Below are 16,263 nucleotides of genomic sequence, written 5' to 3' on the forward strand. Positions count from 1 at the left end.
GGGAAAAAAACATCTTTAAGGTTTTATTTCAATTACCCTAAAAAAAAAAGAAGAGGAAAAGTCCATTCAGAACAGGATAATCGTACATGTTTCGACATGCGGAAAACATTATTTCAATACAATTGTGTTAAAAACTAAACTAGTGATTTACTGCTGCTAGTTAAACCAGGTCAAAATTCCCTTTTACAAGAATAAAATTAAAGAGTGCTCTCCCACTCAAAGCAATATAAATCTCTTCACTCACAGCAGCCATTAACAAAGCCGTTTTCATTAATGAAAACATGAAACACAAAGGCTCCATGCCCCTACAGACTGGGAAGGTTTTCCATCTTAAATTTAAAGAGAAAGCAAGTTTCAGGTGTTAAGTGTTACGTTCCTGTTCTTCATGACGATGGGTTTCAAATGGCTGTCCGGGGAATAAATGAATGAATAAATTCTCCTTAAGAAGGAAAAGAGTGTATAGTCTAGCTTGAAATGTAGGTATCACCACAATTAATAATAAACAACAGATTAAAAAGTCCCAAAAATGAGACCTTAAAAGTACAGAAACGAAGGTTTGAGAGGATCTGCCTCTCTTGCGGGTTTGACCACGAGCAAACGCCGGAAATCAGATATCCTGTCTGGCCTTTAACTCGCATCACTTATTAATGAGGCTGCGGTTCAAAGAGACTAAACACGAGACGCCATTAATATGGATTTACCACGTCCTCAAAACTTCTTTTTCATCATCTCCATCTCAAGCCATCATTTGCAGAGAAATGGTACGAAAGCCACATCATTACGCCGCCAGACTAGTCTGGAGCTAATGTCAAATATATGAAATCTAGAGAAAATGAAGGGGGGGAAATGACAAGCCACCATTCATATCTTAATATTTTCCAAAGGGTAAATAGGAGTGGAAATTATAATGACATCAATGGGTGCCTTTAAAATCCATCAAATGGTCGCATTGTAAATAGGGGTGGCACGATCCGCCTTTTTTGCCTCCGATACCGATTCCGATACCTGGGACTCAGTATTGGCCGATACCGATCCGATACTAAAATAATAATTAAAAAAACAGTGCCAAATTACCTAATAAACTGTATCTGTATGCCTCACTGTGGGGAAGAGACTGTGATTATTCTTTTGTTAAAGGCATCAAAGCTTGACTTAAACATTTTCCTTACTTTGTAAAACAGTATACAGACAAAATATATACTATATAATTAAAAGACAATTATTTTTAAATTTTAAGCGCAACTTTTTAATGAAGCAGCAACATATGATAGATTGGAGAGAATAACTAAGGCTATCAATAAACTGCCATTGCGCAAAAGTATTGTAATATGAAAGCCTCCAATTCAGAGCGGCACGAAACACTTATGCGCATCCCGTGCGCAGAACGATGCGCTCGAAGCAACATGGAGTCACGGCGCACAGCACGTCGCATTGAAAAGTTCAAAGCACAAAAGCAAGATATACATATACTTCTTTATTTATTCATTAGTTTGAGCCTTTTAACAGTTTTAAATTTCAGTTAATGTGCGCGTGAAGAGCAATTGTATCGCTCTCTACTCCAGTGTTGTGTTCACTGAGGAGTTGTGTTGTGATCTAACAGACACCCGGTAGAAAGTAACATGTGAAACTCCAGCACGTTAAAGTCCTTTTATGCAAACCATAGACCTTTATCTACAGATCTACAGTATAATAATAAGAACATTGACTCATCTTGGAGAGTGTTTCATCATGTTGACTGTTTTACCCGAGTGCTGTTTGACGCTGAATGGAGATTTAAATCTGTACCTCACATTAAACTATATGTAATGGCTTCAGAAAACTTGGAATATAGTACACGGAAACATTATAGCGCTTTATAATGTTTTTGTGCCTTTTGCGTTGTATAACAATAACATTCGTAGGCTACAATATCGTATCGGATTTGGATGGTCTCGTCTGGCGATACCCGATCCGGCAAATATTTGTAGTATCGGAGCAATACCGATACGGAGTATCGGATCGGCGCACCCCTAATTGTAAAGAAATGCAAATCGTTTATTTATTTATTTATTTTACCTTGTGCCTCTTTTATTCACCTTTACAACTAAAGAAAACATTAGGATGAGAAAAGACCTGTGAACTTGTCTAACCCGTGTGCTTTATTTTCTGTTCTGGGAGAATGAGCATGGTGTTCTTGTGTTATTGTCCTTCAATAAAACCTATAAGGATAGTAAAGTCAATATTTGAACATTTAAACAATGTTTTGGGAACAATATTTTTAATGAATACCAGCTATAAAGTAACAAAACCGTGACAGAACTTATAACAGGTTCACACAACTTTTTCAAGCTTCCATAGTAAAACCATGCAAGGTCATATAAATTTCTTTAACATTATCCTCAGAAAGATACAGTATATCTCTCCCTCAAAAAACAACATGACTAAACTCCATTTCTCAGAGGGCTTATCTTCATTTCATCATAAACTGATTTTTTTTCAGGACTGAGAGAGGAACAGGTGCTACAATCTGAGTTATAGACCGCTGGATGATGTTATGTTGCCATTTCTCTCCCGTGACTAAACAAGTCCAGCCAGACAAAACGCAATGTGTTTAAGTATGAGACAACCAACTCATCTTCATGGACAATAGGGTCCATCTAGCTACTGGAGTCACTGACTCAGAGCGGATGAAAAAAACTCTGACACATTGGTCCCTGTAAACCAACCACTGATATAAGTTGATTGCTAGAGAGTTCAAGGGGAGGAGGCAGAATGGGTAGAAGAATAACCCACACTTTATAGATCTCCAGCGGAAAGCCCTGGAGTGTAAGAGTCCCTCTAAAACGCAGTATAACTGTAAATTAAGTGGAAGGCAGTGAGGAGGAAAAAAAGATAGGTGTCAAAGGAAAGCTAGCAAGCAAACAAGGCAAGAAAGAAAAAAGAAATGAAGGAAGAAAAGAAAGTAAGAAATCAAGTAAGGCAATATTTAAAATCAGTAGAGGAAACAAATAAAAACAAAGAAAGGACCAGAAAAGTTAAACTGGATCTTACAGAAAGAAGCAAGGAATGAAGGAAGGAAGGAAGCAAGAAAGGAAGGAAACGAATGGAACGAAAGCAATAATGATTTAAATATCAATTAAGGAAGGAAGGAATAAGCGAGCAAGTAGGATTGATTAAAGAAAGAGAAAGAAAGAAATCAAGCAAACAAGAGCAATCTTCAAGCAAGCAAGCAGAAGAAAAATAAAAGACGAAAAAGTTAGATAGGAAGCAAGCAAACGAGAATGAAAGCAAGAAAGAACGATTTCAAACCACTAAAGCGAGCTAGAAAAAAAGAAAGGCTATTATTAACTGGGAGTTTAAAAAAAACTGATATTGATAGCTGTATAGAACCACTTTGCTCCCTGCCTGAGCCGCCAGCTGGGATATTTGCATAAGCAGTAAAAGAAGGATGGACAGAGTGAGTGAGAGAGAGAGAGAGAGAGAGAGAGAGAAAGAGAGAGAGAGAGAGAGAGAGAGAGAGAGAGAGAGAGAGAGAGAAAGAAAGAGAGAGTGTGAGGGAGGAATCATACCAGACACTCCCACAACCTATAAAGCACAACCATACTGAAACACTCAGTGAAACCACACGTGGGTCTCTGTTCAGGGGGAGAGCCAGCACTGCACAGGGACAGAGAGCCGAAGGAGGAGTGTGTGCATGTGTGTTTGAGGAAGCAAAACGGTGATTTCAACTCAAGTAGAGAAGCGCTTATGGGATGTGAGTGAGTACAAACAACAAGTTCAACCCTTCAGGATCAATTCTCAAATTCTGATTGTAAAGAAAAACTAAATTCAAAGGGTCTGTAGTGGCAGAGCAATGTAATACCAGAGCGCAACTGTGCCAGAGGACTTTCCGGAGTGCAAACAAGTGCAGGATTGGTTCCAAAGCAAAAAACCCCATGCATTACGAACTCTAGAGTCTTACAAGAAACAATCGAGATTAGTGTGGAGAGGTTTGGAAATTTCAGCACCTGCTGACAATGTCTTTCACGATGGTGCGACAGGCTCCCAGCCGATACCTGTACTCGGAGATCTCAATGATGTCGGAGGACGATGAAAACGGTAGTGAGAGCTCAGGCTCAGACGACCGCTCGTTTCGCTTGGACGCCTCGGGGTACGACGTTAAAGTTGGAAGAAAGAGAAAACCTGGAGTAAGTGGAGGCGGACGGATGATTGGGCCACCACCCATTTCCGCCAGCTTTATAGGTCCGTTGCCCGAGGGCCGCCAACGCAACGCAGCCAACGCACGGGAGCGGGACCGCACCAATAGCGTCAATACGGCCTTCACCGCATTGAGGACTCTCATCCCCACAGAGCCCGCCGACCGGAAGCTGTCAAAGATCGAGACCTTACGGTTGGCATCCAGTTACATATCTCACCTGGGAAACGTTCTCCTGGTGGGTGAAGCATGCGGAGACGGCCAGCCGTGCCACAGCGGAGGACCCTCGACCTCAAACTACTACCACCACCACGGCTCACCCAGCCGGGACTCAGAGAACTCGCAGCCCAAACAGATCTGCACGTTTTGCCTCAGCAACCAGAGGAAAATGGTGAGTAAGCCGCATGCAGGTGTTCTCCGTTAAGGTTGTGCAATGATCTGGACATGTTCAAGTCCACAAACAAGCTGAAGAAATAATGAGAGAGGTATGAAATACAGCTGAACCTCAGGGAGGGACAAGAAAGGGTCTGATTTATTTTTTGCTAGTAAGGTCACTGAGGGCAATGACTTGAGGCAAGGTTAGTCAGGATACAGTTGAGATACAGTAGACACTATCAAAATAAATCCTTAATGTCCAATGTTAGAGAATAAAGGCTGTTTAACTAACTAGAGTAAAAGTAAATTAGCTTTTGAAAGCCCAATAAAAATGTTTTTTAGAATACCTTTCAAACAAGTAGATGCAAGGGTGTGTTTCTTTTCTGCAAAGTATTTCTGTAAATCTAGCTAACCAAAACAAAGCAGTTAAAATACTCAAATCATACTTACTTCTAGAACTGGCACTGCTAAAACTTATAAGACTACAGAAAGCTGATAAGGTATAATTTGGTACATGTTTTCCAAAGCATGAGCAACTAGTGGTTTTAAACAGTCTGTCATGAATGTTCCAACAACAGCCAACTACCTCTTTTAGCGAATCTGCGTCGTAATAGATAATTCCCTAAGATCCCCAAGATAACGTTTGACAGTGAAAACCATCCTCAGCACTCTGAAGCTGAGTTATGACTTCATCCACATGTCCTTTTCCATCAAGAGCGATATCTCTGTTACAGAGTGCGCTGCTACCATGACCTCATAGACTGCTGCAGTGAAAGATCGGATTAAATGTACCCCAATGGAAAATATCCAATCAACAAAGAGACTGTCAGGTAATATACAAACACATCATCCATCTCTTCCCCCGGCGAGCGTGACTACACTGACCTTGGCCCGTTGAGCCAACACCGCAGCACATTAAAAATAAAACCGTAAATCACACTCTGGCTGTGAGGAATACAATGACACCAAACCAAAAACAGGGGGAAAACTGTAATTTAAACTTGCATAGCGGAGAACTGTCAGAAGTTGAAATATAACACACGCTCAAGACAATTACACTCCGCCATGACACAAGAGCATTTTTGGTCAGGGTATCTCACGACCGCAACGTGTGTTTAATCCTCAAAAACCTGAAGTGCTTCCAGAAGCCAATAAGTAAAATTTTCTTTTTCTGGATCTTTTAAAGTAAAGTCTGTAGCGAAGGAAATAAACAATAAAAGAATAGCAACAATAGCAGCAATCTATTCCGCAGTGGATACTCTGCACCGCACGGGTGAATTACAACGAACCTAGTTTGGGCCATTTATGACAAATGAGCAAATGGGAGGCATAAATATACAAATGTAAATGACCCGTGATCTATATATCAGGCCATGAGAATCTAGGGAACATCTGCAGCAGGGTATTTTCCCCCAAGTAGCCGTGCACCAACCTCAGAGTTTCACTCAAACATCCTGTGTTGTTCTTAGTCTCTTACTTGTTGCCCAATTAATATCTCTGTCAAGCACGACACGTAACCTGCTTGCAACATCGTAAATCTTTCAGAGAAGGATTATCACAGATTTCTGAAAGTAACACAGTGGTCTTTGCACATACGCCTGCAGTTGAGAGCCAATTCCAATTTCTCAAATTTCAATTTGAGCTTACAGTCATGAAAATGTGAAGTTTAAGATACACAAGAAAAACAATAAGTACAAGAAAGTGAGGAAGAAAGTGCCTGTGAATCCCTAAAAACTGATTAGCAGTTCTGATAGACCAATTAATCGGCTGCTATTTAATCATTTTCTGCAACAAAATATCTCAGTTGCACTGAAGTATCAACTCAAACAAGCTTGTGTGTCCAATTCATGTAGTCAGTGGCTAAATATTGGCTATATATATATATATATATATATATATAGGACATTGGCCACTGTTGCTCTCTAGAAAATAGTTAACCACAAATTAGTAACTCAATGAGCATCTCTAAGTATCCAAATCTAATCCTTAAATGTTTAATATTGTACAAACCACACAGTATATAAAGAGACTGACACAAATGCACACAACATAGCCGTTCCTTTTACTTGCTAAACTGTTTATGGTTAAACTGTTGTTGAAAATCATATAGAAACCACTCGGTTATGATCAACAACAGGCCAAAGGCCAACACTCCCGTTTCAGGGAGTAACCTTAATCCGTACAAAACGAAATGATAGATCTTTATAAGTCCAAACAAGAAGTACGCCCATGTCTTCGGGATTCCAGTGGCAGGCAGATATTTGAAACAGACCGGGCTTTGCCTTTGTAGTGCACTTTCAGAAGTGGGTCTGGGTGCTCCAAAACCACGCTCGTCTCTTTTACCCCTACTTAGTGCTCATTACGCCGTGAAAGTATAACTCAGCCAAAACGCACGGCTTTATTGTTTCTAAAGAAAGAGAAAGACGAAATAAAGAACACACACACACACCAGGGGAAAGACATAGAGGTATAACTGAATTCAAATGTTCGGGTTTTCGCCAAAGTTAAGCGTCTGTAAGCTGACACAGAACAGACAGCTGCATCGAGATTCTCCAGCGAACGGGCGAAACAGACTTTTAAATCAAACACAGACAGTCGTGCGGCAGAAAACTGCTACTTTTGTCTGCTAAGACGCTCAAGACTCAAACAGATTTGTGTCTATATAAAAATGATAGATATTACCCCAAACATTTTCCAGGTTTTGATTCATCTGGCATTTTTATCTGCATTTATTTTCATTTTGGACTAAATCTCAATATTTGCTCATGGTCACTGCCTCACGCACTAACTAGTATTTTCTACATGCACAGGGCTGTACCACAAATATGACAGAGTGAGAAATTGACCAATTTTGTATTGTTTTGATATCTTCTAGCCCATTAGACTAAACCACACAAGTTTGAATAGATTGCATAACAAGACTGTACTACTACTCAGAAATTTGGGGCAGATGGGACATCTTCCTCACAGTTATGGCGTCTGCTGAGATGGTAACCAAATAAGAAGTAACATGGGTAATATTTTCTGGATAATTATCAAGACTTCTCTCATTACGAGCATATGGAAGAGTTTAGAGTCCTTCACTCTAAAAGGAGCCCAAACATTTGACACAATATGAAATTATTAGAAGTATTAGCAGCACACACTAAAGAGCCAACATTTTTTCCTCCGTAAAATGCCGTTTTATTCGAATGAATCCTGAAAGATTTGGCCAAAAGCGGGATCTTATAAAACCGCCAAATGCGAATACTTCAATTCCTTCTGGAAAGTGAAGCCACATGAATTAAAGTTGGGCTGGAATTGGGTCATCCTTTACCACAGGTGGGGCGGTACGCTTCATAACCATAAACGAAGGGAAACTAGTGTTTTCGTTTGTGGGCAGCAGCAAAAAGGTCTGTGCAAATACTCAAGAACACTATAAAAACAATCAAAAGCGTGTAAATGGCGCATTCAAAGGGTGCAAAACTCATATATTGGGATTAACGCAAACAGAAGACTGGTTTTAATAATCTATCAGGTCCTGTCACCACCGAGAGGCTAGAATTACACACCTAAATACATGCATGCACACATTGTGATCTCATTGTGATCTTTAGTAAGCTGTCAACGTTACCCGTCAACCTAAGGTGAAGCCAAATATTTGTGTTAAGAGCCCTTTAGATGCTTGAAGGGGGGAAAAAAAGAGGTGAACACCAATTTATTGATATAAAGATATTTGAGAATTTGCTGTGATTTGTTTCCCGCCCCAAAGTACTTGGAAATAATGTGTTTATAAAGGACTTCAGACCAAGGGGAGCGAACGATCAATCTGGGCATTTGGATGTAAGCTCCAGCAATAATAATTTCTTTACGGCGTGTTAGACAGGATATGAAAAGCAAATGTAGGCGAAATCCTATTAGTTTGGCCGTAAGTGATCCCTGGAGTGCAGTGCTGGTGACTTTAAAGTGGCACTGAACTTAAAGGAGGGGCAGGGGAAAAAAATAGGAGTTAGAAAAAAAAAAAGAAAGGAAAGAAAGAAAGGAAAACGTTGAGGGTCAGGGTTATTTTCAAATGGGATTCTGTCTGACTTCATCAGTTAAGGTTGAGTATTTTGACTAGAAACTCCGCCTACATCAGATGGGGGCCGCAGGAACGATGGCATTCCATCTGCTCCTGTTCTAAGCAAAGCAAACTGGGAAATGTGAGCCAGGTGTGTGTGCGCGTGCTACCGCAAACGGAAAGGTGATAGGAGAAAAACAGCAGGCGCATTAATGCCAAACCAACAGCCTGCAGGGAGAACGAAGACATGAACCCTCAAGAGTCAACAACTCTGAAAAAATGAAAAAAATAAAACAAATTAAGTATTTGCACATTTTTAGATGGATGAATGATCTAAAAGAAATTAACAAATGACAACAAAACATTTTTCGTAACTAATGGATTGTTTTCTCTCATTACAGAGCAAAGACAGAGAGAGGAAATCAGCCCTGAGGAGTTAAGCCACGACGTGAATGGATTTACAAAACATTAGCATCACCAGTGTACAAAAACTGTTGACTGCAAATGCAATGTTATGGTGTATATATGCAAATATCAATTCATATTTAATTATTTGTAAATCGCCTTTGGACTGGAGCATTTTTATTAAAAATAAAAATAAAATAAAAAACATGACTGGAAAAAGACCAGACTGCAGCAACTTGACTACACAAGAGCTGAACATCCCACGACAGACTTCATCCACTTCCACCTTTTCCATGCTTTTACACACCAAGCTACACCAAATGTTTATCTTTGACCACAGGGAGTTGAGGAAAAGCTATTCACCAAAGACTATTCAAAGAAGAGGATAGGATTCACAAGGTTGCAAACGATCACAGAGAAGACACAGCGTACGGAGCAAAACAATGACAGACCATCCTGCTATATTAACCATTCTCGGATCGTGCTCATATCGAGGGCATGAATGGATACAAACTGATATGTGACACGCTATTTTCGACAAAAACACGAAAGACACTTAGCCTGGCTATGAAAACACAATAAAGTCAATAAATGCAGTATATACTGTATGTCTAATATGGGAAATTACATATATTCTTCATTGTTTAAATTAAAAATTACTGAATGAACAAACAGAGTGAAAACCACCTGCATTTCTTTCTAGCACGATTCAACATGTCATGAAGATGTTTGAATATCTTTGCCATCAAGCAGTTCTGTAATTAAGACCAACACCTCAATACAGCTATAAAAACAGAGTCCCTTCAGATAAAGATCAACACTTTCATTTTATCATCTCTGCAGATCATCTCTCATCACGCGTCCTCCAAGTCTAAATATTTAATTTCACATTCTCTTTCTGGTTTTAATCTGAATGTAGTTTATTCTTCCTAAGGTTAAGAAATACAAACACATATAGAGTCACTCATATTGTCTCATATTTCACAAACTCAAAAGATATGATACTTAAGATTTTTACGGTATTAGCAACTATGACTGGCAAGAACAGTCGTTTATGATCTATAGCAGTTGTTCTCAACATTTAGACTCCAGGACTCTCTATTGTCCACAACAATATTCAAAGGCCCTATGATATTTCCAGATTTTCGTGATTTAAGGATAAATATTTGTATCAGATAAAATTAGAAATAGAAAAGCGCTATATTCATTTTATTATTATTAAGAAGAATTTACATGACTTTTCCAGGTCTAGAAATCACACTTTAAAATGACATATATTGATTTCTTTTGTGGTTTTGGCCTATTTTAAATGCTTGTTTTGTCTTGTACTCCCAACACCCCCTTATACATATACGCATATACATGTGTATGTATGCATGTGTGTATATATATTTAACAATCAACATTGAATTAGTTTGGAACTCCTAGTCTATAAGTCACTGTTGGTCTTTAAGAACTAAGAAGAAGCAAGATATAAACATTATAGGATCATGAATATTTATCAAATTCCATCATGATGATTTGCTTAAAGGCAGAAGCTGGTAAATAGGAATTAGATAAAGTAGGATCAGTGTTCGTTTTATTTCACTGCGTGGTCCTAAAGTAGGCGTTTTACCTGGATAACTTACTTTTTTGGATTGCAGCCAAATAATGATGCCAAAAACAAACAAAATTCTAAATCAATACTATCCAAAAAATGCAAAATCATTATAACGGTGTCTACGCCGCTGTTCCTAGTGGTGCTGGTTGGATGTTGTGTGTCAGAGGACAGAAGGAAGTGTGAGGTGAAACAGACGACAGAACCGAGGTGGACGGCACAGAAAGCGAGGCCTGTCAGAGAGACAGCTGTTGCGTGTGGTGGCGCAGATGGGATTCGCAGGTAAAGCTTTTGGCAGCGGTCCTGGCAGCGTCCACTCCTGACAGCGCCAAAAAAAGGGTGAGAGGAAGTTCGGACAAATTTTGTCTTGGTCTTGAGAGTTCTGACTCGCATATCATCTTCTACACCTTCCAAAACATGCTCGGCAAACTAAAATCATATCATCTCTCCTCTCGGGGAACTAAAACGACTCTCCGCTTTGTTAAACTAATCTAAAAAAGAGCTCTATATTAATCTTTAGACATTGCGTTCATATAATAATAATAGCATTCCTGTGATTGTTTTTGTAGTTAATGCCTAAAACATTCAGCTTCTTCTTAAGGGTGAAAAAAATATACACAAAAGAGCAGCTCATGGGTGATATTTCATAATGAGCTTCAATGATATTTCAATTCGACCATTGCAAAAACAGCTAATTATTTAACTTTTGTTTAACGCCCCATCTGGATTTCATTTATAAATAAATCTACCGTTAAGAAGTTTCTCCACGATTGGCGCAAGAACCGCAAAAACTTGCGATGAGACGCACAAGCTCTGGAGTGACATTTATTGGAGAGCTGAGAGGAGATGGTTTTTCAACTACATTATCCATTGTTTTCAGTTTAAAAGTAAATCAAACTAGTTTGTTGTCAATGAAGCGGTATGCGATCTTTCTGATGAGGTTGTGGAGGTACGCAAGACGAAAAGAAAAGCATTGGTCGGCATCCCGCTGAGTCTTACCCCTCTGTTCACCCCGGTCTGTCATTCTGTCATCCCCTCATATCTCACCAGCCAGCACACACAGAACAGCTCCATATCCACACACATGAACCCGGTTACCTGTGTGTCTGACGCAGGCCTCGCATCCAGCGACCACAGACATCAGCACTCATACAGAAGAAGAACGACGACAAAGGAAGTATTCAGCATTGACAATGCATAATTGTCAGCATTAAAATACACTTGTCTGATTCTAAAAAAGAAAAACCATTCTAGTCGCTCATGGAAATTCAATTGCAGTAGAGCTCGAAATGTCTCAGACTACAAACAGAGGACCGACTAAAAAAGAAAACAAACTATGGCCACCTAAATAGAAAAGATATTAAACTTCAACAATAAAAGTAAGTAAAAATTATATAGATTATAGATTTCTAGTCGCAGTGGTCAACCGACATACCCAATACTGATACCCATTAAATAATATCATATAATACATACATCTTTTATTTAATCCCATGAATATAATAGTAGTAAATAATAGTGAATATCACTTTTTAAAGCTGTTGTTCCATTAGCCCTTAGCATATTTTGACTCAAATTATATCAAATCATATCATTAAATGTATATCCCAAAATATACATATTTTATATTTAATATACATGTCATTTGATATATATAAAAATACAAAAAATATATAATGGCAGCAAATGTGAATTACATAGAACTGTGAACAAGAAATAAATGCTGATTTTACACCATTTACTCAATTCACAGAAAAAAAGATGAAAACCAAAACTGTTTATTCATTGGCGAGACGGTCTGTATATTTTGGAACGGACACAATGGGAACTATGAACCCTGTTCTCCAACGGACACCATTATCCACCAGTACAAATAATCATAAAATGATCAGTTATCGGCCGATTAATCTGCTTTACCAATCAGTCACTGCTTAGAAGTGTCTGAATTATATTGTTGGACAGCGAGTATCTAAAAACATTGACTGAAGGGATGTTTCCTATAACCAATATATTATAATGATGCCATTATCATCTCTGTGTTAACTACAAAAACCTGAATTTGTGGAAACAGTGACGTCATGCACATGAGGATTACACGTTCAGTCTATAGACATGTAGTGTTTTTTTTTTTTTTACAAGGTGACATCGCCAACTACTGGCCTGGCAGCAGAAAACAGTGTTTTTAATCATATTGGCAGAACTGTCGCCTGTACAGAACTTTTCAAAAGCACAAAGGAAAAACTTTTCCGTTTAAAAGTACCCTAAATTGAGCTGAATAATAACACTATTGTCTTCTGTAGACCTGCTTTATAAATGATGAATTTTGCAACATTAACACTGTAATTTTTCTGTTTATTACTGTGGAGTCACTTGGAAACAATCTTTATTGTATAAAGCACTGCATAAATAAATGTGACTTGACATGAGCATATTTAAACTCTACCCTATTAATTTATGCATTTAGCAGACGTTTTTATCCAAAGCGACTTGCTAAACAGAAAAAAAAGATAGAGTTTCACTAATGTCAAGTCACAAATTGGAAGCATCAGCAAATGAAACCTGAAAACACATTGTCCCCCTCATTACCGGCCTAAACAGTTTAAAAACAGAGCAGGCCGATGACCAGAGCAGACGCAGTTCTTTCCATGAAAGGCTGTACGTGGGGGTAATAATCCAGCCTCCCCCGGGTCCCGCGAGACCGTCTGGAAGATGGCTAACAGATGACAGCTGCACGGTTCTCGTCTGTTCAGCATCAGAGCGCTTCACCCGGCGAGGACGGTGCCATGCTGTCGGCCGGAAGAGCGGATTCCCTTCACCTGACAGTTCTGCAGCTGTAGAGCCCGCTTTTAATTTCACAACTTCTAATACAGCACCAAAGGCCATAAAAATAAATCCCATCATTATTTCTAAAATGGCAAAACCGCAAAGGAGGTTGTCAAAAGGTCAAGCGCTCATTACTTACGACGACGACAAAAAAAAGAAATCCTGCACCACACCGCCCCGATAAATAAATAATCTGCAGATCTTCGCACACAGGGCTTTAACCTTGGAGGACGCATGTGGAAAGTTTGCGTTCTGGCAACATAGGTTTCAAATGGGTTTCCCACCTGGAGCATCCGGTACATCATTCAGAAAGTCATTATTTATTGAAAATTAAATGTCTAATGAGGCCCTGAAGCTTTTCTGCACGACGACTCTGGTCGTATAACAGAAGAGAAAGCCATCGGATCAAAGCCACAAGAGTGAAGCGCTTGACTTTTCCTTTATATCATTAACCGAAACATCCCATTGAGTGTTTATTTCCTTCCACTGTCCTACAAGTCATGATGAGCAGTTTGCACGCATGGCTGCAAAAGCATATTTTGGTTTTAAAATTTGAGGACAAGCCTGGAGAAAGTCGGACTGAAGACATCTACGTCAGAAACAGAGGAGAGACGCTGAACTGTGGTAACGGCCCAAATTTCTTTTTTCCTTTAGTTATTTTTCCACCTTCGTTGTACAAAAACATGATCATCAAATACTTAACACAACGTGGAAAAAAATGCCTCTAAAATAAGAGATACAAGCTCTGTGCCAAAACCTAGTGTGTTGCCTACTTGGGAACATTTTAAGGCATCATTTACTGCAAAGGAACCGTTCACCCAAATATAAACATCCAGTCATCAGTCACTCACCCTAATGTCATTTCGAACATGTAGGATTTTTTTCTGGGGGGTGGAGGGTGGGTGTGATTTAACATGTTGAAATAAAAAAATAGTGATATATCAAATAATAATAAAATAATTATTATATTTAATAAATAAATATAATAATAAAACAAAATTATTATAATTGTTGTTCAAAATAATGATTATTATTACTACTACATAAAATATTCAAATTGAAAAAAACCAAGCATTTATAATAATTTATTTTTATTATTATTATCATCATTATCATCAACTTATTTTACTGTACAACTGTAATATTACATCAATATTTATGGGTTCTTAATTTCTTGATTTTCAACCATCAAGCTTTTATTTTGACAGATAACCCACAAAAAAGGAAGTCACATGCGTGAGTAAATGTTGAGAGAATCAAAGAAATGCATCAAAAAGAAAATGTGAAATGTTGCCTTGCAACTTGCCTTGTTCTTTTGATATTTTATTTAAAAAACGAAAATGTTTTATTACAAATGGTAATAACCCTGCCATAAATGCAAATTCTTTTCTTTTTCTTTTTAAGAGTGATTAGTGTACTGCACCATACGTTTTTTTTGTGTGTGTGAATCACAAGGTTGCTGCCTACGTAGAGCGTTCCAAATCAATCTCTTGTGATGTTTCGTTTAGGATGCTGTCAGTACAATGTAGGCAGCTAACAGTTGCAGTCGTGGGATTTTCAAATGAAGTCTAGCTCATCTCCTTCCTGTATCTGAGGTAAACATTCAAGTGCATGCGTTCTCCATATCTCCATTCAGGTTCTCACAGAGACCGAGGCAGCCCCCGCTGGCAGTTGGTTTCAATCAGGTCTTCTGGCAGGATGCATCCTGGCCCAACTGGGAGTTGTGCTGAAGACCGGATGAAAAGGAAGTCCTAAAAACTGTGGAACGACAGGTGGATACTTTGGCTGCTCTCTCTCTCGCTCTCTCACAAAAGGCCAGTTTTCCAACGCCTACCCCCCACCTCCACACACCTGCAAGAGACCGCAGCCTGGGGTCCCGTTTGCTCCGTCTGACCGGCACGCGATTTACCCGAGCGCCTCCTCCCCGTCTGACCCTCCACCCCCGGCCCTCTGGATCAACATTCCCCTCTGACTAAGAAAAACACATCCCTGCTTCTCCTTAAATAGACTATTAAAAAGAAATTTCCTGCTGACAGCGCCGTGTCAGTCCAAGATTCCACATAATTTACCGGCGATCTGTCAATTTTATCAGCCTATTGATTTCAGCGGAGCGCGCTGGGCTGAAAGAAGACCTTTGTGTCCTTGGACAAGAACACTTTGGAAATCACTTCATCCTCAAAAGACAACTGAGACGTTTCAATACTTCCCAGAGTTTTTGGACAACAGCCCGGAGGAATGCTGCGCGTTTGCTGATCGATATCATTTTCATCTATTCTGTGACAACTTACAACACTAAGGCCAGAAACACACTCTACACTAATGGTGCACTTGAAAGAAAAAAAAACTGAACTGGCATTCTCATATCACTCACTGTGGCAGCAACAATTTCAGTACTAAAGAGGGCGATAGAGTTACCTTCAGGTAGCTAGTTACTAACATTAAAACAATATTATGGGTTCAGTGCAAATTAAGCTCAAGTGAGAATAGTGCCAGCCCTCTTTTTCTTTCAGTCCAGGAGTATTTTACCCATTAAATTTTTCCCCAATGGGATTTAAAAAAAAAGTCTTTAGAGTTACAAGCGCTGATCAAACCAACCAACCACAAGGTGAATCACAACATTACAAACTTACCAAAAGTTATAAGCAAAAAAGTATTTGAAAATCAAAGCAAAAAGACAAAGTTCAAGACTGTGCATGTACTTAAAACTCTTCACGCATAGGGGTGTAACGGTACACATATTCATACCGAACATTTTGGCATGCGTCCCGTACGAATACAGTATCGTTTTAACCACTACAAGTGCGGACCGCCTCTCTGTGAGGAACGTAACTGTAATCTGAGTTTCCACCC

General features: G+C 39.1%; 2 protein-coding genes across 2 annotated transcripts in view; one reads left to right on the forward strand and one right to left on the reverse strand.

The window, feature by feature from the left end:
* Positions 1 to 16,263, reverse strand: part of bop1 (BOP1 ribosomal biogenesis factor) — a 75,213-nt gene that overhangs the window by 35,258 nt on the left and 23,692 nt on the right. The gene's annotated exons all lie outside the window — the stretch shown is intronic.
* scxa (scleraxis bHLH transcription factor a) lies at positions 3,597 to 9,665 on the forward strand. Its single transcript, XM_077194905.1, has 2 exons — positions 3,597 to 4,565; positions 8,990 to 9,665. The coding sequence occupies exons 1-2, from the start codon at positions 3,996 to 3,998 to the stop codon at positions 9,026 to 9,028; spliced, it is 609 nt and encodes a 202-aa protein (XP_077051020.1). The 5' UTR covers positions 3,597 to 3,995; the 3' UTR covers positions 9,029 to 9,665.

The sequence above is a fragment of the Siphateles boraxobius genome, unplaced genomic scaffold (assembly GCF_051911475.1).
Source record: "Siphateles boraxobius isolate OS27281-9 unplaced genomic scaffold, OSU_SipBor_1 33, whole genome shotgun sequence".
NCBI classification, from domain to species: domain Eukaryota; kingdom Metazoa; phylum Chordata; class Actinopteri; order Cypriniformes; family Leuciscidae; genus Siphateles; species Siphateles boraxobius.